A 22,158-nucleotide genomic window follows, 5' to 3' on the forward strand; every position below is an offset into this window, starting at 1 on the left:
CCAGAGGTGGCTGCCACAAATAAGAGCGGTGTGGCAGGCGGGACGGGGGCAGGGTGGGGGTTCTGCGAAATCGATATATGACGGGCAAAGTTAAATAAAAATAAAAAATAAAAGCACTTACCTTGCGCTTGCAGCATTGTCGATTTGGCAGTGCAGCGAGTGCAATAATAAAAAAAAATGTTAATTGAACTTATCCCGTCATATGTTGACTACCCCGACCCCCATCCGGCCCCACTGCTCTTACCTGTGCTGGCCGCTACTGGACATCACTGCTGGCTGTGTCATCTCGTTTATGTTGTGCCCTACGACAGTTGTTCTTCGGTATACACACGAAGCTCCCACCATTAGAAAAATAGGAAATAAATGGTTTTTGTTATAATTCAATTATTCCAAGCTTCCTATTTCTTGCAGAGACGAGTTAATTCTCAAGAGCGGCTGTTTGATGCATTTGAACAGTCTTTTCTAGAAAATTACTTTCTGAAGGAGGAAATTGATGAGGTGCTAAAGGCCCTGAGACACTTGAACAAGTCCGAGTCCCGGCTGGAAAAAATGGTGGAAGATCTGCAGCGAAGCAATCAAGTCAAAGCCACGGAAATTGAAAATCTGAAGACACTGCTGGAGAGGTAACTAACCACACCACAACCATTCTTAGCGATGACCAACTTTAAATCAGTGCTCAGCAAGTGACCTTTTTTCATACTATGTTAGGGGCATATTATCAAGAAACGGCATTAAAATTATCGCCGCTGTAGCAGCAGAAAGCTGCCGCTAAAGCGGCAATAATGGGCTTGCTAACATGCCCTTAAGAATTCCAATGGAAGCTCATGTTCTGGTGTCAACATGGGCTTCTATTGGAATTCTCAAGGGCATATTATCAAGCCCATTATCGCCGCTTTAGCAGCAGTTTTCTGCCGCTAAAGCAGCGATAATTTTAACTCCGTGCTTGATAATATGCCCCCCAGTTCGGTGAGTTTCCAAAAAGTTTGGGTTAGAGAGCTGGAGCAGCCCAATACGTCGGGCACTGAAAGGCCACCGCTTCGTAAGCTTCCCAGCAATCACGGAAGAGACTGTAGAGAGGGAGGATGTTGGTTGATCATACTTAGTAGTGAATGTACGAGGGTGATTTCCTTGAAGAAGCATTTTAGACCAGGGTTTACCAGAATAAATTAATCTTATTAACTTTTTTTTGTGTAGGAAGACCATGTTTCTATGGAATATTGTAAGGACATTTAATTGGAAATAGGGACAGTAAGGGCTTTCATTTCCAAACACAAATTGAGGCAGAAATGAATTTATCTGTTGGAATTTTGTACCAGCACTTGAGGCTCTTGAGCCATGCACCTGACCATAAAATGGATATGTGGGTGCTCAAGAGTGGGGGCAACAATGCTGGTCAGCGCAAACCTTTAGCATGTAGTTTTACACCACTGAGCACAGTCTTACATTTATTCCTGTGAAGATTAGGAGTAAATCCTTTTTTGGGAACACTTATTCCCATCAAGGTTGGAAGTAAATCCTTTTTCAGGATGGGAAAGCGGGATAGCTACAAAATTGGAGGGGTGCAGGGAAAGAAAGGGGAGAAATGAAAAAAAAACGTTCAAAAGCACAAATGCACTTTACTATGGCATTTGTACATGCAGAAAGGTGCACGTCTATATTTCCAGATGCAAAAATGTCTGTGGATGTAGGAACTCTATAGAATTGGTGATGTGGGAGGCTCCTAGGAATACTATTGGGTTTATATGAAAATTTCAAAAAGATGGACGGTTCCTGCACAAAATCAATCCTGCATGCAACACAGGCACCCATGCACCATGGTGAAAGAATGTCTGCATTGGCGCTAGGTTGCCAAAAGGGCGCCAGCGCAGGGAAAAGGCAGTAATGCACAGTACTGCCTGAAATATGGCACATTCCTGCCCTTTCCCTGTGATGCAGTTCAGCACAGCAAAGTGACTTGCTGCATGCACTGCATGAGTTTTTCATAAATCTGCTTCTCATTCTTTTACAAGTTAAGCACTGTCAATAGAGAATGTAGAACTCAAGGCCAAAATAATTCAACCAAATGTATGGAATTCTGATAAGAGCTGTTTGAATAAATTCATTCTACATTTTAATCTCTGTCAGAATTTGTGTAGAATTACCTGGAAAGTGTATTTGTTGCTGTTTAAATTCAGCCTTCCACTAACAAAAATTGTGAACTACACACTGATTGATTCTACCAAGACTAGCCACAAACAAAGCAACTTTCTAAACACCACTTCTACTGAGAAATAAAATGGATACCAATAATGATTATTGTTTGGTCAGTGGTCAGTCCACAGACTAGGCACATTGTCCTAAGCTGATGGGCAATGCTGTCATTCCCAGTAAAGAGAGGGATATTAGCTATAGCTGTGGCACTCACGGACTGGTAGAGGGTATCTGATGGTACAATTCTCACTCTCAGTGTCGCACTCAAAATTAGGTTGTCTGTCAGGCTCATGTGCACCACATTCCATTTATCATCTAAAGAAACAAGGCATAGCTGCTATGGAATGAGTGCTTTTTGAGAACAAATTCTTTTTTTTTGCCTTTAAGCAATTTTTCAAAATATTGGTAAGGGGCCTATAGCACCGCCAGTAAAGGATTGCTACAAAAGCCATGACAAAACAGTCATTTAAAAGGCCAAAAGCTGGCAGTCAATGCCAGACTAATTGGTTTTGCCGATGCATGTTTTATATATGTCAATTCCACACATGTACGTATTAGCACACATGTAAATTACTGTTAGATCTGGGGGTCTCTAGCTGGCAGATGTAGGTACCAATGTCCAAATAGGGACTCTTGCTTCTAGTCAGGGTAATGGGGGATACACTCTTTAAATAACCCCTGCTCACCCCCTTGGTAGCTTGGCACGAGCAGACAGGCTTATCAAAGGAAATGTGTAAAGTATTTGTACCAACACTCACCAGTAACACAGTGAAAACACCACAAATGGACTTCACACCAGTTTAGAAGAATAAAGTATTTAATCTAAACTACACAAGACCAATACGACAAAAATCCAACATACACAGTTCAAGAATATGAGTTTAAAAGAGTTCTAGGGTTTGCGTCAAAATAATCCACAGTTGCGTCACTTTTAGCCCAAGTACCTGCAGATGCAACAAAACTTCCAAGTGGAAGCTGCAACGTTGAAAAACAAGCAATGCGTCACTCTTGAGACCCTGGGGAGGCGATGTGACAATCCTGCTGCACGCAGCGGGCGTGTTGCGACGAATCCGGTCTTTATGGGGAGGGATGCGATACCTTTTATGAATTCTGGTGCGCAGGTTCGTTAGAAAGCATCTCGCACAGGCATGATGCGACAATCTTTGGGACGGCGACGATCTCCGGTGCGGCGCAGCATTGATCTTCTCCTCTCCCGGCCCCTCAATGCGTTGGCTCTGCGACGATGTTCGCAACGACGGGATGCGATCCGCAAGCAAGTGATGCAACGGTTTCTCACAGCGAGGACAGGCTTTGCGATGATACTCGCAGCGACAGCAATCTTCACGCACCGGGGCGATGCGCTCTGCAGGCGAACGATGCGTCGGGTCTTGCAGTGGCAACAGGCGCTGCAACGATCTTCGCGGCAAGGGGAATTCTCTCGCACTGTTGACGATGCTCTCCGCAAGCGAGTGATGCGTGCAAATTGTAGATCTTCTGTTCTTCTTCTTTTCCAGCTCCCCAAACAGAAGGCAACAACTTCCAGAGGCCCCACAAATGGATCAATCACTCTAGGAAGGGCAGTACTCACACAGCAGAGTTCAGGGGGAAGCTGGGGTGAAGTCCTTTTGTTCTTGGTACTTCTTAACAGGAGGCCAGCTCTTCTCAGGCCCTTGGAGATCTCTTCAAGCAAGGGGACACAGCAACAGCAAAGTCCTTCCACTCTCCTTGGCAGCAAAGCAACTGCAGGTCAGCCCACAAACACACAGCAGGACAGGCCTTCCTCTTCAGTCTTCCAGGTTTCTCCTTGGCAGAGGTTCCTTCTTGATTCCAGGAAGATCTAATTTTCTGAAGTCTGGGTAGCCCTTATTATACCAATATTCCCTTTGTTCTCTGAGGGCAGGGAGGCCTTGGCCTAGTCAGAACCAGTTCTGGTCAGTCCTGGAGAACTTTGTTTACTTGACTTCTTCTTTCCTTTGAGAGAGAGGAGCAGTATTGTCAGCCGCCCAGCAAGAGGTGGAGCCAGCATTGTGGAAGGCAGGCACAGCCCTATTCAGGCCCAGGTGCTATCCCCTCCCAGCACTCAAGATGCAGATGGAGCTATTCAGCCTAGGGATGACTCACTCTGCCTCTGGGAGCCACCCCAACCCCTGTCACTCACAAACCAGACAGTCAATTCACAAACAGGCCAAGGCACACAGAAAGATCGGACAAGAAAACAGCCACTTTCTAAAAGTGCTGTTTTCAAACGCAGGATTTAAAAACCATCCTTCCTAAAATATGTGTTATCAAATTCTGAGTTCAGGGATACCAGACTTTAATTTTCTATCTTGCTCCTATGGGAAGATATGCAGGTAAACATTATACACAGCATTTCCCATTATAGCCTATGGGCAAGATAGCCTTTCCATAGTGAAAAACGGAAATGGCTGTAATTCACTACCAGAGCATGTCACCCACACTAGTACATGCTCTACCTTTCACATACACTGCACCCTGCCCAGGGGGGTACCTAGGGCCTTCCATAGGGGTGTCCAATGTGTACAGAAAGGGAACGGTTAGGCCTGGCCAGTGTGGACACTGGTCAGATCAGCATGGCAGTTAGCAACTGCACACAGGCACTGCGGTGGCAGGCCTGAGACACCATTCTGGGGCTACTCCTGTGGGTGGCACAATCAGTGCTGCAGGCCCACTAGTAGCATTTGAATCACCAGCCCTGGCACACTTAGTGCACTTTACTAGGGACCTACTGATAAAACAAATATGCCAATCATGGATAACCAATCACAATAACAATTTACCAAGGGAGCACTTGCACTTTGACACTGATCACCAGTGGCAAAGTGCCCAAAGCATCTAAACCAGCAAAAACGAAATCCAGCACAGCGTCAAAAATACAGGTGGTAGAGGCAAAAAGTCAGGGGAAACCACTCTAAAGATGCCAGGTCTAACAATTACACATACACAATTAAAGGCATAGGGAGGTAAAACGATTTGCTCACACTCCTGGCTGTTCTTACATATCCTGGTTAGCTCTGCCCCAAGAATATGATTACCTGGGGTAAAAAGGTGCGCCAAATGCAAATGGTGATAATGTACCCCATTATGGTGTATGCGCTGCCCCCTAGGGCAGCCGTGACCTTGCCCTGCCCTGGGGGCAGCGCATTCATGTGAAAACTGGGAGCAGCCACTCCGTGTTTTCACAGTGCATGCAGCAATTAAGGGGTTTAGAGATCCTCTTGCAAGCGGGTGCAGGTTGTGACTTCACCCACCTGCAAGGGGATGTCTGGGCCCCCTGCAGAGGGCTGCTGTCAGGAGGCTCACTTTTATTTTTTTTGTTGTAACTTTTTTATTATAATAAAAACATAGAAAAACAAACAAGGCAATATAACAGTAGTACATCAATCGGGCGAGTGCTCAAGGAGGACGGGAGATACACAGTAGTATGATACAGGAGTTGTTGTATACAGGTGAGGGGGCCGGAAGCAGGAAATGCAAAATCAAGAACAAAACACGCTACACTACGGCAGGAATGTCGGGTCAGGGAGACTGCAGGGGGGCTAGAGATCTCTGTGAAAGGGGGCGTACATATATCTCCCCGGTACGAGTTCCATTGATTCCAAATTTCCCCCCATTTTCTGGGTCTGCCTCTCGCCACATACACAGTCTTCTCTCTAAACATGCACCAGTCCATATTCTCTTTCCAGGAGGTCACTGTGGGGGGCCTCTGAGACCCCCATAGCTGTGCAATGTCTCTCTTAGCAATCATATTACCAAGGGTCGTCCATCGTAGCTGCGACACATCATAGTCATTTGACCCCCACACATTCAACAAACATCGTCGAGCCTCTGGCAACATCACAACACCTGTTACTTCATTCATCACCTCATGTATACGGTTCCAGAAAAGCACCATCTCAGGACCTTCCCAAATTATGTGGAGAAAGGTACCAAGCAGACCACAACCACGCCTACATAAGCCATCCGTCGAATAGCCCATATGGATCAGGCGGGGGCCGGTAACATAAATCCGATGGAGGATCTTAAGCTGGACCAGGCGGAGGCGGGCCGGGATTGCGACCTCCCTGGGAGAGGAGATCGCAGATTGCCAGTCCTCGTCGTCCAATTCAATACCATCCGCAATCCAGGTCGCCCTGAGGTGTTCGAGCGAGCTCGAGCGATCATTGATCATCTTTTTATAAATCAAAGAAATAGTGCTATCCGGCACGTGACCATCTAATATACGATCTTCGAGGGGGGAGGATTCCGGAACGTCACTACCCACGGGGAAAACCGAATTCAATGCGTGGCGTACTTGAGCATAGCGGAATAATTCCCTATCACCCAGCTGATATTCCGCCTGTAGTTCTGAGAAAGTCTTTACCCTGCCTTTAACCCAGAGATCACACACTTTACTGATGCCAATCATATCCCATTTCTCGAATCCTTTCGTTCTCCACAGGCAACCCAGTTTCGCAGAAGCATAAAGCGGAGTCGCGCGGGTCAATCGATCCCTCCAGCCCATAGCCGCGGTTGCACTATGCTACACTCGTACGGCTATCTCGGTGGGACCCGAAAGTTGCAAGCGAGAGGATCCAGAATAGAGCGCCCTGTTGTAGTCTCCCCCGGGTAACAGCCATCTATCCATTTCAAACGCTGGATTCAACGCCGGGCCATACATCCCGTGGTTAATTGCAGCAAGCTGGGAATCCCAATAATACCACCTGATATCCGAAAGTGCTATACCGCCGTCATACCAGGGAAGCGTTAACTTTGGAAGAGCGATACGCGAATGCCCGCCCCATATCAATTGCCTCTGTAAAGATTCTACCTCTCGGAAGTACCTCGACGGAATCCCATCAAAAGTATTCTGGAGTGCATATAAAAACCTTGTCATTTTAAAAAGAGCCGTTCGCCCTTGTGGAGACAGCGGTAATTTACGCCAGCTCACTACGTCCGATCGTAAACGTTGAAGCGGAGGAAGTAGATTACGCTCGTAGCGGACCGCAGGGTCCAATGAGATAAATACTCCCAGATATTTAAAACCAGACTGCGACACCTGGATAGGACATCCACGCGGCAGGAGGGGGACGCCACCAGCGAGCACGTATATATGGGACTTGGTCCAGTTAATGACAAGGCCTGAGTTTTTCCGGAACGAGTTAAGCACGTCGAACAATACATTTAGCGATTTTTGAGGCGACGTGAGGTACAGCAAAATATCGTCCGCATATAGCGATATGCGGTCCTCAAAGCTCGGAGTCCAGTGTATACCTCTCATCGAGGGCTCCCACCGTAGCCAGGCAGCGAGAGGTTCCAAAGTGAGGGTAAAGAGAAGCGGAGACAGTGGACAACCCTGCCGTGTGCCTCTCCCAAGAACAAAGGGCCCAGAGACCCGGACATTTACCACAACCTGTGCTAGTGGTGTCTCATACAGAAGTTTTACCCAACTAATAAAGCCAGTGCCAAAACCAAACTTCGCAAGTGCAGCCCAAAGATACGGCCATTCGATTGTATCAAAGGCCATCGTGGCATCCAGGGACGCCAAGATGGCCGGTTCACACAGTGACGTTGCCCTCGCGAGAACACCATGCAAGCGCCGCAAATTCAATGCAGTATAACGATTTGGGATAAAGCCCGACTGATCCGGGTGGATCAGCTCACTGACCACTTTTATCAGGCGGTTTGCGAGAAGCTTTGCAAGAATCTTGGGCTCAGCATTAAGGAGTGAGATAGGCCTGTAGGACGCACAGCGGTCCCGTGGCTTCCCCTCCTTGTGGATCACCACAATGGTCGCAAGAAGCTGATCACGAGGAAGGGAGCCAGTTTCCCGCGCTGCCAAAAACATATCTCGGAGATATGGCGCTAGCGTGTCAGGGCACAGCCTATACAGTTCGATGGGAAGACCATTAGGGCCCAGAGCCTTTCCGGAACGAATAGAGCGCACTGCGAGAGCTACCTCGTCAACTGAGGGTGCAGCATCCAACCAGTCCCTATCGGACTCAGACAAACAAGGCAACGCGATATCCCTTAGCAACAAATGAGAATCCTCCTCGGGCCTGTCAGATACCGGAGTATAAACTTCTCGGAAATAATCAGCAAAACATTCAACAATGTCAACCGGGTCAGTCACTCGCACACCATCAGGTCTCTCAATCACTGGAATCACACGGCTCGCCCTCTCCTTTCTATCCAGCCAAGCAATCAATTTCCCTGCCTTATCTCCCACATCATACAGTCGTCCCTGCTGTTCCCTACTCATCATCTTAGCTGCGTCGGTAACCAAATTCTTATATTCGAGTTGCTTGAGACTGAGGACGTGAAGCGTGTCTCGGGTAACATTCCGCTCCAATGCACTCTCCAACTCAGTAATTTCAGTCTCTAGACGGACAACTGCCTCATTTCTACTTTTCTTAGCACACCCAATTAACGACAATGCTTGTCCCCGGATGACTGTCTTAAACGCTTCCCACAGTGAGACAGGCGAAGACACAGACCCCACGTTCTCAGCAAAATACAGATCCAATGACCTAATCAGTTCAGTGTGGGTTTTGGGGTTGTGAAGATACCATGGATTAATCGGGGCCACCCTCCCTTCAGCGCCTATATTCATATTTAACTGAAACCATAGAGGGGAGTGGTCGGATATACCCCGAGCTAGATGTCTAATCTGCCCAATTGACGAAGACTGGGCCGCCGGTATCAGGATATAATCCAGTCTAGAAAGACTACCATGAGCGCCTGAGTGGAAAGTGTACTGTGCCTGTTCTGGATGCATCAACCTCCAACAATCCACGAGCCCCAACGCTTCTAAAAATTAACCCAACCAAGATTGTGCACTCGTGAGGTCTCTGGGGGGATAGCGATCCTCCCTTCCGGAGACAACTGAATTAAAGTCACCACCCAGTATCAGGACACCTTCTGGGAGACCCAAAACAACTCATCCCAAGTCTGCAAATGTAGTGGTTTGTAAGCCAGGTGGGACGTACACCGATATCAGTGAGATAGTCTTCCCCTCCCACCTGCCTGTGAGTGCAACATATCGCCCCCTGGCGTCCAGAACTATGTCATCGATATCCAGGGGAAGAGAGGTCCTGAACAAGATACCCACCCCTCTAGAACTAGAAGTGAACCCAGAATGAGCAGCGAGACGATATCCCCGCCTGTTCAGAGCGTAGCAAGCATTTCCAATCAAATGAGTCTCTTGTAGCAGCGCGACATCAGGGGAAAGGCGTCGCAACATCTGCAAGACCACCCCCCTCTTTATCCAGTCTCCCAACCCATTCACATTCCAGCACAGTAGCTTCAACCCCCTACCCCCATCCGAACCCACGATGATCTCCCATCTCATAACGAGCACCACACCAAAGTCCGAAGTCGTAACAGTTCGTTGCCTTGAAGAAGAAGGAAAATGAAACACTCCCAACATACTTCCCCCTCCCCCCAACAATGCCCAGCACAACTCCCCCCACCCTGCACCCCTGCATAGACTCAAAAGCCACCCCAACTTGCAGTGTGCCTGTCGCCCTAGCAAAAAAACTAATCTACGCAAAGAAACCCAGATGAGGAAAGGGTCCCTCTTTCCCCGCCGCCTCCGGGGATGCACTTAAAAGCAGACGATCAGAGAAGTCAGCAAGCCACAGTTGTCTATTGTGTTCATTGTTCGGGACTCGGGCGCCATTGTTCAATCTTGTTCCAATAGGCCCCCTTCAGCACCACCTGTTTAGTTCCTGCGATCGCGACGGGCAGGCAACGTATCTAGCCAGTCACTCACTCCCTCCGGGCGATCAAAAAAGAGTGTCCGCTCCTCATATTCCACACGCAGCCGGGCTGGGAACAGCATCGCATACTTCAAGTCCATATCCCTGAGACGCCTTTTCACCCCCTGAAATCCCATTCTTTGCTTCTGGACGGACTGGGAAAAATCCGGATAAAAGTTCACCGTGGTGTTTTCGAACTGTGTAGTACCACTTGTCTGCGCAGCCTGCAAAATGGCGTGCCGGTCTCTGAAGTAAAAAATTCTGGCGATGATCGGCCGCGGGGGGAAACCTGACTTCGCTTGTCCTCCCGGCACTCTGTGTGCGCGTTCCACTGCAAAGAATTTACTCAGTCCCTTGGGTGTGAGGTGATTGAGGATAAGGTCTTCGACACGAAGATCAGTGGACAGTGATCCAGAGTTCTCCGGGACCCCAATAATACGCACGTTATTGCATCTTGCACGGCCCTCAAAATCCTCCAGACGACGAGCAAAGAAATCGTTGGCAGATCTCAAGCTGCGTACTTCCGTTTGCAAGTCAGACATGTCAGTCGTGAGGCTGAAGGTCTTCAAATCTAGAGATTTGACCTCCTCGTTTGTCTTCGCCAAATCCGTTCTGATAAGATTAACGTCGATGGCCACTGTGTCTAGCTTCAGGGCCAGGGCCTCGTATTGCTGGCCGATCGATGTCTTGATGCCAGCAATGGCGCCCATGACATCTTGCAACGTTAGATCCGCCGACACAGTAGGGTCATCAGTCACCTCTTCCCGGACCTTCGGTGTGCCACCGGGGGATCCTTTAGGATGAGTGTAACGGTCCATAACATTCGTCTGGGTTGCACCACCTCGGAAGGTGGTCTTGACTTTCCGTTTGTCTCCCTCGGGCTTGACTGTCATGGCGGGCTGGGTGCCTCGGAGGGGCGCTTGAGATCTGGTCCAAATGGCTCCTCAGAGTTCAACCACGGGATCACCAAAGGCAGATAAGAGCCAATATGAGTCCACAGCCACGCTCTCGCTGGCCCCAGGCCCAGGTGATGAGCACGGGAGCCAGCCGCGCCCAGTGTCTGTCTCGGTGAGGAGGGACGCCAGGCAGCAAAAACAAAAACGAAAGTTAAGTCGGGCCGTGATCTGGACCCCTTTAGTCGGTGTTGTGGAATTACAGCCCGGGTACAGCCGCGACTCAAGGCCCAGGTGACTCCACGGGGTAGGCCACAAAAGTGCAGGATGGCGTAGCTCAGGAACCCGAAGTCCAAATCAATTCCTGAAAGCAGCTGGTACATCAGCTGGGCTGCGTCTTCAATACCCCATCTTTGAAATCAGGATATTATTCAGGATAGATGCGGGAGGCGGCGAGGGTCTCGGGAGCCCTGTGCTCACGCGGCCATCTCGTATGCGCGCGAAGCTCCTCCTCGGAGGCTCACTTTTCAATGGCGCATTGTCAGTGCGCCTCCTGAGGGCTTCTATGACTCTGCACCCCTGTCTGTAATATGGCGCAGGTGCAGATTCAAAGGAATTCCCTCATTTGTACAGGGCACACCTCTAGGCAAATTAGGGAACGCCCTCTGTTGTTAGCGCTAGCGTTTTAAGGGCGCCAGCACTTTCGGTATTATAAATGGGGACGCACAAGCAGTTGCGCCCCCCTTCTATAATACCAAAGAGCCCCAAGGTGCACAAATCAGGCGCAAATGCCTGTTGTGCCCCCGTGATACCATCTGTAATACGGCCCCTGATATTTCAGTGACAGACCCTTCAAAGGCATGCGTTACTGTGGGCTTAGAGGGGGCCAAACTAATCACCAATGGGAGAGAAGCAAAGAATGCTAACGGCCGCATTTAGAGGTAGATGGTGCTTTCATTAATACTTGATAAAGATTCTGTTTGCCCACCTCTGTGTTCCCGTTTGTTAGTAGTGCAAAATAAGGCATCTTTGTCAACAACTCGTTATTGATGGCTACACCATTTGGTAAGCCAATCCTGATAGAAAGCCATCGGGCAGGGGTTACAGTGATGAAAACAACATCTGACTGACTGTCACGCTTGTCATGTTGACCTTTGATGTACAGGTCTGCAAGTGACCTTTAAGTAATGGGAAGAAATAAATATTTATTTACTGGGAAAAAAAACAAAAGTTAATGTGACGTTATAATTAGGTGAAAATTTCAGTGACAATGTAACACTTTAAACTTAAGAAACCACTGAAATTTACCAGCCATAGTTATCTCAAGCAGCTATGACTCATGCCCTAAAGTAGCTATAATTCATGCCATGCCATGCAAAATATATATATACACACACACACACACACACACACGCACACACACACATGCACGCACACACACACACACACACATGTGTATAAATAAATATATACACACACACAGACACATATATATATATTCACTGAAAAAAACATACATGCGTTAGAAAATCAAAATCCGTTCAATCCAACATATGATCAGAAAACATCCCCCAAATGCCTAAACCAATATTTCGTTTCTTGATCCCTTTAACCGAATACAAACTAAACTCTAGCAAAAATAAATTATACATCTTAGTCCTCCATCGTTCAAAGGAGGGAGGTTCAACCTGTTGCCACTCGGCAGCCATACGAAGTCGAGCAACAGTCATTGCAATAAAAATAAAATATCTGTGTTTTTATAGGGTAGTGCCCCTGCCAACTTCCGGTCCTATAGCCAAAAGCATCATGACGGGTGGTATAATAGTAGGAACTCCTATTACTCTAGAGATAAATTGCTCAATGCATCAAATATAATTTGTCAAACAAGCACAAAAAAAATTTGCTGAATATCTGCCTTATCACTCCGGCATCGAGAGCATTTTCCATCTTGCCCAACTCCCCATTTTATCATACGTGCCGGTGTATAATATAAACTGAAAAAGGTTTTGAAACATTGAGCTTTCAAGTTCTCAGACAGCAGAGTCTCCCTAGAAATAATAATAGCATCCTTTAAACTCAGGTTCTCGATGCCCAGAGTCACAGCCCATTTGCTATTAAATTTATCAAGATCATCCTTTTTACAGGATAACAATATTTGATAGACCGCCCCGATTTTAACCTGTTGTTGGACAGCAGTGACTACTGAGCTAACGTCCGACCTAACTTTTTTCCGGATGATAAAGTCTCTAAGCTGAAGAAATAAAAAGAATTGTTTTTTAAGCAAATTATACAATTATAAGGGATAATTCTTCATAAGACATCAGGGAGCCATCGTTACAAAAGAAATCCGCAAGTAGGACAACACCCTTTGCCCTCCACCCTTTAGCAGTGGTATCCCAAAATATAGGAGGAAGAATATTTACTGCATTAAATGGGGTATACAGAGACAATTTTTCCACTAAACAATACTTTCGTATTCTTTTCCACACGTTAAAAGCAGACAAAAGGACCTTAAACCTTGTGCGTTTGTAATAGCTACCATCAATTTGTTTGAGGAAGCATTGACGTGCCTCAGGACCCAACAAAATCTGAAAAAAGGACGGAGCCTCTGCAGTATTGCCCACATCTTCTCCTGTTAATAAAATCCGCATTCTTAACAAAAAACAAGCATAAAAATAAAGGGCAAAGTCAGGAATGGCGAGCCCCACCCGCTCCACAGGTAAGATCAGAAACTTCATGGCTCGTCTGGGTTTACCCGGGGCCCAAAGCAACTTGGAGCAGATAGACTGTAAGTGCTGCAATTGTGTCATAGAAATATCCAACGGAACAGCTTGGAAAATATACATCACCTTAGGTAAAACCTCCATCTTAATAATATTGGTTCTACCAATCAAAGTAAATTGCATTCTGGACCACTTATCTAATGAATCTTGAATACTCCATAATAGCGAATTCCAATTAACATTAACCAATTCCTCCATAGATGATCTAATTTTAATACCCAGATACATCACTTCCTTTACCACTCGTGCATCTTGCATAGTCACTTGGTCAGTAATTAATACCTGTGTCTTAGCGACATTTAGTTTATAGCCAGAAATCTGACCAAACGAATCTGCAAGTCGCTCTATTTCTTGGAGCGCTAGAACAGGGTCAGAGGTAGTTACAGCGATATCGTCTGCGTATGCAAACACTGAATAAGATACATTATAGACCTTGAAGGGCTTGATCAAAGAATTATTGCCTAGTTGTTCTACAAATGGATTTATAAATAACGCAAACAATAATGGGGAACAAGGGCACCCCTGCCTTGTGCCTCGAGTGATTTGTATCCCTTCAGAGAGTAAGCCCATTGAAGCAATCCTAGCGACCGGTGCAGTGTACAAAACTTGTAGGGCATTTATAAATTGTCTACCAAACCCCATCATTGACAACAGTTCCCACAAGTAAGCCCACTCCACACGGTCGAACGCTTTTTCAGCATCCAATAAAATAAGGCCTAACTCCCGCTTCTCCGTCTGTGCTATATCAAACAGCGTCACCACTTTATTAACATGTGTTACTGTGCAGCGCTCAGGAATAAAACCATGTTGATTTTGGGACACTAAAGGAGTAATAACTTGAGAGAGTCGGTTAGCTAACATTTTGCATTATATTTTGCTGTCACAGTTCATTAATGAAATTGGCCTATAAGAGCCCGCCAGTTCTGGATCTTTACCTCTTTTCCCAAAAACCACAAAAGTGGCTTCTGCCCATGTTTTAGGGGCCTGCCCATGTTTTAAGGGCCAGTCCATTCTGTGCAGCCCTAAATGTGCATAACATATCTTCCTTTAATACCCCAAAAAGTAACTTATATATTTCTGCCGGTAATTTGTCGTGTCCAGCCGCTTTCCCCAATGCTAGTCCCTAAACAGCAGCTTCCAACCCTTCCATAGTGATCAGTTCCTCTAACCTCTCCCTTTCACTAGTCTCAAGTTGTGCAATGGGCCAATCCCTGCTAACTAGAGTGGGTTTACTGGGAGGTAGCATCTGCGTATATAATTCTGAATAAAACTGTTGGAAAATAACTAAGATCCCTTTAGGGTCCTGGCACCGTACACCAGCATTATCCCTCATCCCCGCAATACGTCGCCCAGATTCTTTCATACATAGGCGAAGCGCCAAACACCAGTCAACCGATTCGCCAAATTCGTGAATTTGTTTTTTATGGACCAGATATTTCCTGGAATTATCCATATTCCAAATTCCCATGATTTTGGACCTCACTAGCTCCACAGCCTCCTCAAATTCTTGTATATTGTGTATACACGCAGTAACCCCCATAATTAGTTTATTTTCTGCATCCCTCTACTTAGCATATAACTTCAACATCTCCAGCTTTCTCTTCCTATTCTGATAGCTCACAAAACTTAATACCTCCCCTCTAAAGTATGCTTTGAATAAATCCCACACAATTGCAGGTTGTGACGAATACCGATTAATTGAAAAGAAATCCTTAGTACAGTCCAACATATATCTCTGAAAGTCTTCATTCGAACACAATTTCCGGTCGAAAGAAAGTTTAATGTTGGAGGTGAAAAAGCGAGAACAGGAGCCCCAAGCACAATTGGAGAGTGATCGGATGTAATTCTTGGCAAAGTTTGCATTGAAGCCCCGACAAGAAAAAATAGTCTAAACGCACAAACTTTTTGTGAGGGAAAGAATAATAAGTATATCCCAGATCTACAGCGTTTAAATGGCCCCAAGCATCAACTAATCCAAAATCTGCTACCAGATTATATAATGCTTTAAACACTTTTGGCTTACGCCCTTTGTAGTACCGGGGCCCCTTCTTCAATTCGTTTAGGGATAAAGATATATTAATATCTCCACAAACTATGAGAGGTGTCCCCCAGATCGCTAGTTCCACTGCGCCCTCGGCCTGGTCGCCCCCAGGTCGCCCCCACGCTCCTCACCTCTCCTGCTGCCTCCTGAGCCTCCTGCTGCCTGTCTCCTCTGCCGCATAGCGCCGACGCCGATCCGCGCCCCAGCCGCCGCCGCCGCAGGGCCGCCCGCCCAGCCTGCCTGCTCCGGCTTTCCCGCCGCTGCCTGCCTGCGGCCCCGCCCCCATGCCCGCCGATTGGTCAGCTAGCTCCCGCCTCCCAGCGGACCCTCCCTCCCGGCTCCCTTCTTATGACGCCCCCAGAGCGACCGCGCAGCGGACGCGCGCAGCGGGAGCACCGACTGAGCGCCGAAGGTGCGCCAAAGGTAAGCCCGTCTGCGCCCGTCCGCGCCTGGACCGCGCCCAGCGCCAGGACCCCTGGCCCCCGCAGAAACCAGCCCACCCGCAGGACCTACGACGCCACCGAACTCTACGCACTCAACACCGGGAGATCCCCGGCCTGCTACCGAGCCACCCCGAGACGCACCCACGGACCCTTCGACTGCCACTCCTGCAAGTTCACCTGCATCCGGACCTGCACCTCTCCAGCACCGACCAAGACCAAGACGAGCAACAGCAGCAGCCACCTGAAATGCTTCCTGCTCAACACCCGCTCCGTCCACAGACACGTCGTCGAGCTCTGGAACCTGCTCGACACAACTTCACCAGACGTCGCCTTCCTCACGGAAACCTGGATGAACGCCTCTTCAGCGCCCGCCATCGCCATCGCCATCCCAGAGGGCTACAAGATCATCCGTAGGGACCGTATCAACCAGACCGGAGGAGGCATCGCCATCATCCACAAGAACACGATTCGCATCACGACCGACACCGACGACTCCCTCGCACCCGCCGAACACCTGCACTTCCAGGTCCACATCAACCCCAAGACCACCCTCAGAGGCACCCTCATCTACAGACCCCCGGGACCACGCACACAATTCAGCGAGGACATCGCCGACTTCGTCAGCCCTCACGCCCTCCTCTCCGCTGACTACATCCTCCTCGGGGACCTCAACTTCCACCTAGAGAACAACAACGACCGCAACACCGCCACCCTGCTGGACAACCTCGCTAACCTCGGACTCAAGCAACTGGTGACCACCCCCACCCACTACGTCAGACACACACTCGACCCCGTCTTCTCATCCAGCAAGGACATCACCTTCAGCCACGCCACCGGACTCCACTGGACAGACCACAGCTGCGTCCACTTCAGCTTCAAAAGGACCACGATCCACCACCACCAACAACAGGTCCCACGCAGAAGCTGGAACAAGATCACAGCCGACCAGCTCACGTCTTCCCTGAGCAAGAACCGACCCACCAGCGCAACGAACCCCAGCCAAGAGGCCACCAACCTCACCAAGTGGATCAGCGACTGCGCAGACGACCTCACCCCCCTGAGGACCCCGCCCAGCAGACCCGGCAGCAAGAAAGTCCCATGGTTCACCGACGAACTCAAGAGCTCCAAGAAGAACTTCCGAGAGCTCGAGAGAACCTGGCGCAGAGACCCAACACCGGACAACATGACTGCCCTCAAGCTCGCCACCCGAAAACACCACCAACTCATCCGTGCCACCAAGAAAACTGCCTTCAAGGAACGACTGGACTACAACGCACACAACACCAAGGAACTCTTCTACATCGTTAAAGAGCTCTCCAACCCCAACGCCGGAAACAACGACATCACCCCTTCGCAAGACCTCTGCAACTCCCTCGCCACCTACTTCCACAACAAGATCGCGGACATACACAACAGCTTCAGCACTCAACCAACGCACGCCATGACCGAACCACCGCACCCCACCACCACCCTCCGCGCCTGGACCCCGATCAGCACCGAAGACACCGTCCGCACGATGAACTCCATCCACTCCGGATCTCCGACCGACTCCTGCCCCCACCACGTCTTCAACAAGGCCGACACTGTCATCGCACCCCACCTGCGGGACATCATCAACACCTCCTTCGACACCGCTACCTTCCCGGAGAGCTGGAAACACGCCGAACTCAGCGCTCTTCTCAAGAAGCCATCAGCCGACCCCACCGACCTCAAAAACTACCGCCCCATCTCGCTGCTCCCGTTCCCTGCAAAAGTCATCGAGAAGACCGTCAACAAGCAGCTGGCCGCCTTCCTCGAGACGAACGGATCCCTCGACCTCTCGCAGTCTGGCTTCCGGGCCAACCACAGCACCGAGACCGCCCTGATCGCAGCCACCGATGACATCCGAGCACTGCTCGACAATGGAGAAACTGCAGCCCTCATCCTCCTAGACCTCTCCGCGGCCTTCGACACTGTCTGCCACCGTACACTAGTACAGCGTCTCAGCAACGTCGGAATCCAGGAGAAGGCACTGGAGTGGATCACCTCCTTCCTCGCCGGAAGGACACAGAGAGTCCGCCTCCCACCGTTCAGATCTGAAGCCACCGAAGTCATCTGCGGTGTTCCCCAAGGCTCCTCGCTCAGCCCTACCCTCTTCAACGTCTACATGAGCCCCCTCGCAGCCATCGCACGCCAGCACAACCTCAACATCATCTCCTACGCCGATGACACCCAGCTGATCCTCTCCCTCACCAACGACCCCGCCACCGCCAGAGCCAACCTTCACGAAGGGATGAAAGAGGTAGCCGAATGGATGAAGAACAGTCGCCTGAAACTGAACTCGGACAAGACGGAAGTCCTCATCCTGGGAACCTCACCCTCCGCCTGGGACGACTCCTGGTGGCCCCCCACCCTGGGCAGCGCACCCAAACCAACAGACCACGCACGCAACCTGGGATTCATCCTGGACTCCTCCCTCTCCATGACCAGACAAGTCAACGCCGTCTCCTCGTCGTGCTTCAACACCCTGCGCATGCTACGTAAGATCTTCCGGTGCATCCCCACCGAGACCAGGAAGACGGTCACCCGGGCCCTCGTCACCAGCCGCCTGGACTACGGCAACTCCCTCTACGCCGGAACCACCGCCAAACTCCAGAAGAGACTCCAGCGGATCCAGAACGCCTCAGCACGACTCATCCTGGACATCCCCCGTCGCAGCCACATCTCTGGACACCTGAGAGACCTGCACTGGCTCCCGGTCAACAAGCGAATCACCTTCCGTCTCCTCACCCACGCACACAAAGCCCTACACAACCAAGGCCCAGGTTACCTCAACAGTCGCCTCAACTTCTACGCTCCCAAACGCCTGCTCCGATCGACCGGCCACGCCCTCGCTGCCGTCCCCCGCATCCGAAGAGCCACCACAGGGGGACGGTCCTTCTCCTACCTCGCCGCCAAGACATGGAACTCCCTCCCGACCCACCTCCGCCTGACCCAGGACCACCTCACCTTCAGGAAGCAACTCAAAACCTGGCTGTTCGAGCAGTAGCGGACCCCCCTGCCCCAGCGCCTTGAGACCCTCAGAGTGAGTAGTGCGCCATATAAATGCTTTTGATTGATTGATTGATTGATTGATTATTAAGTTCTAATAAAGCCGAAGCATCATCCAAGTTGGAACCATATATTGTACATAAGGTATATTTACTCTCCCCTATCAGACACTCCGCAATAGCCCATCTCCCTCCTTTATCAGCTAAGCTTCGGCCCACAGTAACTACATTAGGTTTGGCAAGGATCACTACCCCCCTAATCAATGATGATTGCTGAGGAGCCACTATTAAAGAAAACCCTAGCGTTTCTAAGATTACACGTTTTGACCAAGGAATATGTGTCTCTTGGAGACAAACCAAATCTGAGAAAAACTGCGCAGCTCTGCAGCAATTCTATTACTTTTGTGCCAATTATTAAGACCACTAACATTTAATGAACAAATCTTAACTCCTTTAGCCATCATAATAAAAATTTAGCTTCATCATATTGACCAAAACTTCATCGCATTTTGGTTTGCAAACCAGCCGGGTAAATCTAGTTTTATTGTCTCCTTGAAATACTGTGATTTTTTTAACCCTTTTCCCTCTCCTCAAGGCTCCCCCCACCCCACCCCCACCCCAACTGTCCAACCCACCCCTCCCCCACCCCCTGAACAAGGCTTTAGGAAACATGGATTTATTCAATCAATGAGTGGCTGTCCCTACTTAGATACACAGAATACTTTGCTATTTCCAGTGTAAAGGGTTTTTTCTTTTTTCAAACCTCATCCACAATTACTACCATTACCATATGGTTATTTTACTGTTGTGTATCCCAATTCACATTAAAAACTACCATCAACCGTCCACCCATATACTAGAAAAAGTGTGGAAAGGAAAAAATGCACCTCACGGTTGCAACACCAAGGGGGGAAAAGCTGACAGGTACTCGCCAGCACACCTCGCTTCTCATCATTGGTTACCTTCTTTCCAAAAACAGAAATGTGTGTGCAAGTTAAGAAGAAACTCGATCCAGTGAAAAAAATATGGTCCTGTAGATGCAGGTGATCGTACTCCCCTATGCCCTAACTCATGGCTATATCAAAACACAAAAATACAGAAATTAGAAATAACAACCAAGATCAGCTAACCATTATAAAGCAAACACGATATTATGTTTTCACTCAAGCATCAGGCCCCTTAAATTGATTTAAAAAATTCATTAGCGGAACTTTCGCTAGAAAAAAAATGTGTACGGTCCTTAAAGATTACTTTCAATTTTGCTGGATTCAACAAGTATGCTTGAGCATTTTTAGCTTGAAATCTCGCAAAGCTGCCATCTAAGTTCAACTGTTTGCCTACAAAAATCTGGCTGCACAATAAACTCGAAATCCCCTTCAGATCTTTTTTTGTTGGGCCGTGCTAAACGATAAATATCCTCTCGTGCCAGTAAGCTATTAAATGCAATTAAAAAAGCTCTCGGGCATTCTTCCCGTTGGGAATTACAGGACCGACCACCAAATGCCTTTTAAACGGAAAGCGATGCGCTCTCTCAATTTCATGGTCCCAGTCCCACTTGGACAGTCCCGGAAAAGATTTCGTAAAGAGTTCAACCATATAGCGCTGTGGATCCTGTCCTTTTTTCCCCTCTGGAATCTGGATCACTCTCAAATTGTTCCGACGAGCACGGTTTTCAATATCGGCCAACTTCCATTGCAGATCATCCTTGACTGATTGTATGGAAGCAGTTTTGGATTTTTTCTGGGCCAGCTCTTCCTCTAAATTGGAAATCTGTGTTTCAGCTTCGCTGACCCTAGAGACAAAATCAGCCTGTGACTTAGACATACGCCGAACAGAATTCTGTAGCTTCTTGCATATGTTCTGGACTCTCTGGCTCTCTTCACGTGTTTCAGCCCGATGAGACATATTGGATTAATAGACCAGAGATAAGGAAATCTCTTCTTGCCCTAGCGGCTGCAGATGTTCCGGAAAATCTGCCACTTTACCTTCATTTAGGTGTAATTTGTTCCGCAAAGTATGACACTGCTCTTCATTGAGACCCACAGCGCCTTCGAGGACTGAGCTGCTGTGCTCACTCATTAAGGTTCATCTGTGTTGCATGTCTTAACTCCAACTTGTCTCCTGATGCATCGGAGTGTTCAGATAGTGAAACAAAATCACCGGACTCTGTGTCAGGCATCACCGTTTGATGTCGGGTGCGGCATGTGAGAGGGTGCCTTGACAGTTTGATATCTCTACTGCTGCAAGTATAACCATCATTCCCTAAATTTCTGCGCCGGCATCCTCCCCCATCCACCATCTCCGTCTGGGTTTAATTCACTGTCTCCCACTCCAGTATCGGTACCAGACCCTACCATCAGGATACTAGAGGGAGCCATAGTCTGTGAACAAGGCATGCAAGTATCAGGTGCTTCTACTTGTGTAAGGTCGTTGATTGTGGGAGGAGGCAGTTTACCTTTACGCTTCTCGCTAGAAGCAGAGAAGATTGCCGGAATTTTTATCTCGGTTCCATCTTTATGTTTAACTGGGGCAGACTCCAAAGCAGCGCCAGAGCCAATATCTTTCACCGTTTTCCTAGAGCTCTTACCTGTGGTATCTCTTGCCTCCATATTGACATTAGTACTCTCTATGTCCGCCATCACTTTGTCCTGACCCCGGGGTCTTCCACGTGTTCCCTTTGGGGGCATACTTGTCAGCGCTATCAACGTTATCAATTTTATCAGTGTTTATGTAAAAGCGGCAGCTCACCCTGCAACTCTCCCTGCTCCCTGTTACGGTGTGCCTCAGAATGCTAGCACCACCAATGAGCCGCCATTATATCAGTTTGTCTGAGCGCTTGTACTCTGATACTCCCAAATGCTTTTGCCCCTTGTTCGCTCCTTTTCTCCCTCATACGAGCCTCTGAAACAGCCTCTGAAGCAGCGGTCTCGTATCAACGCCGCCAGCTGCAGACAAAGCTAATCCGTAGCCGAGTGTCTAAGCTTCCACTGACTACCGCTAGGCTAATCACTCCGAGCCCGGC

General features: G+C 48.6%; 1 protein-coding gene across 8 annotated transcripts in view; it reads left to right on the forward strand.

The window, feature by feature from the left end:
* The window catches only part of LOC144818922 (uncharacterized), a 387,843-nt gene that overhangs the window by 326,312 nt on the left and 39,373 nt on the right, over nt 1-22,158 (forward strand). For all 8 annotated transcript variants that reach the window (XM_078676809.1, XM_078676803.1, XM_078676805.1 and 5 more), the window contains one exon: nt 412-623. In XM_078676809.1, coding sequence (XP_078532935.1) covers nt 412-623 — 212 coding nt within the window. The remainder of the gene's footprint in view (nt 1-411; nt 624-22,158) is intronic.

This window comes from Lissotriton helveticus, chromosome 2_1, assembly GCF_964261635.1.
Source record: "Lissotriton helveticus chromosome 2_1, aLisHel1.1, whole genome shotgun sequence".
NCBI classification, from domain to species: Eukaryota; Metazoa; Chordata; class Amphibia; order Caudata; family Salamandridae; genus Lissotriton; species Lissotriton helveticus.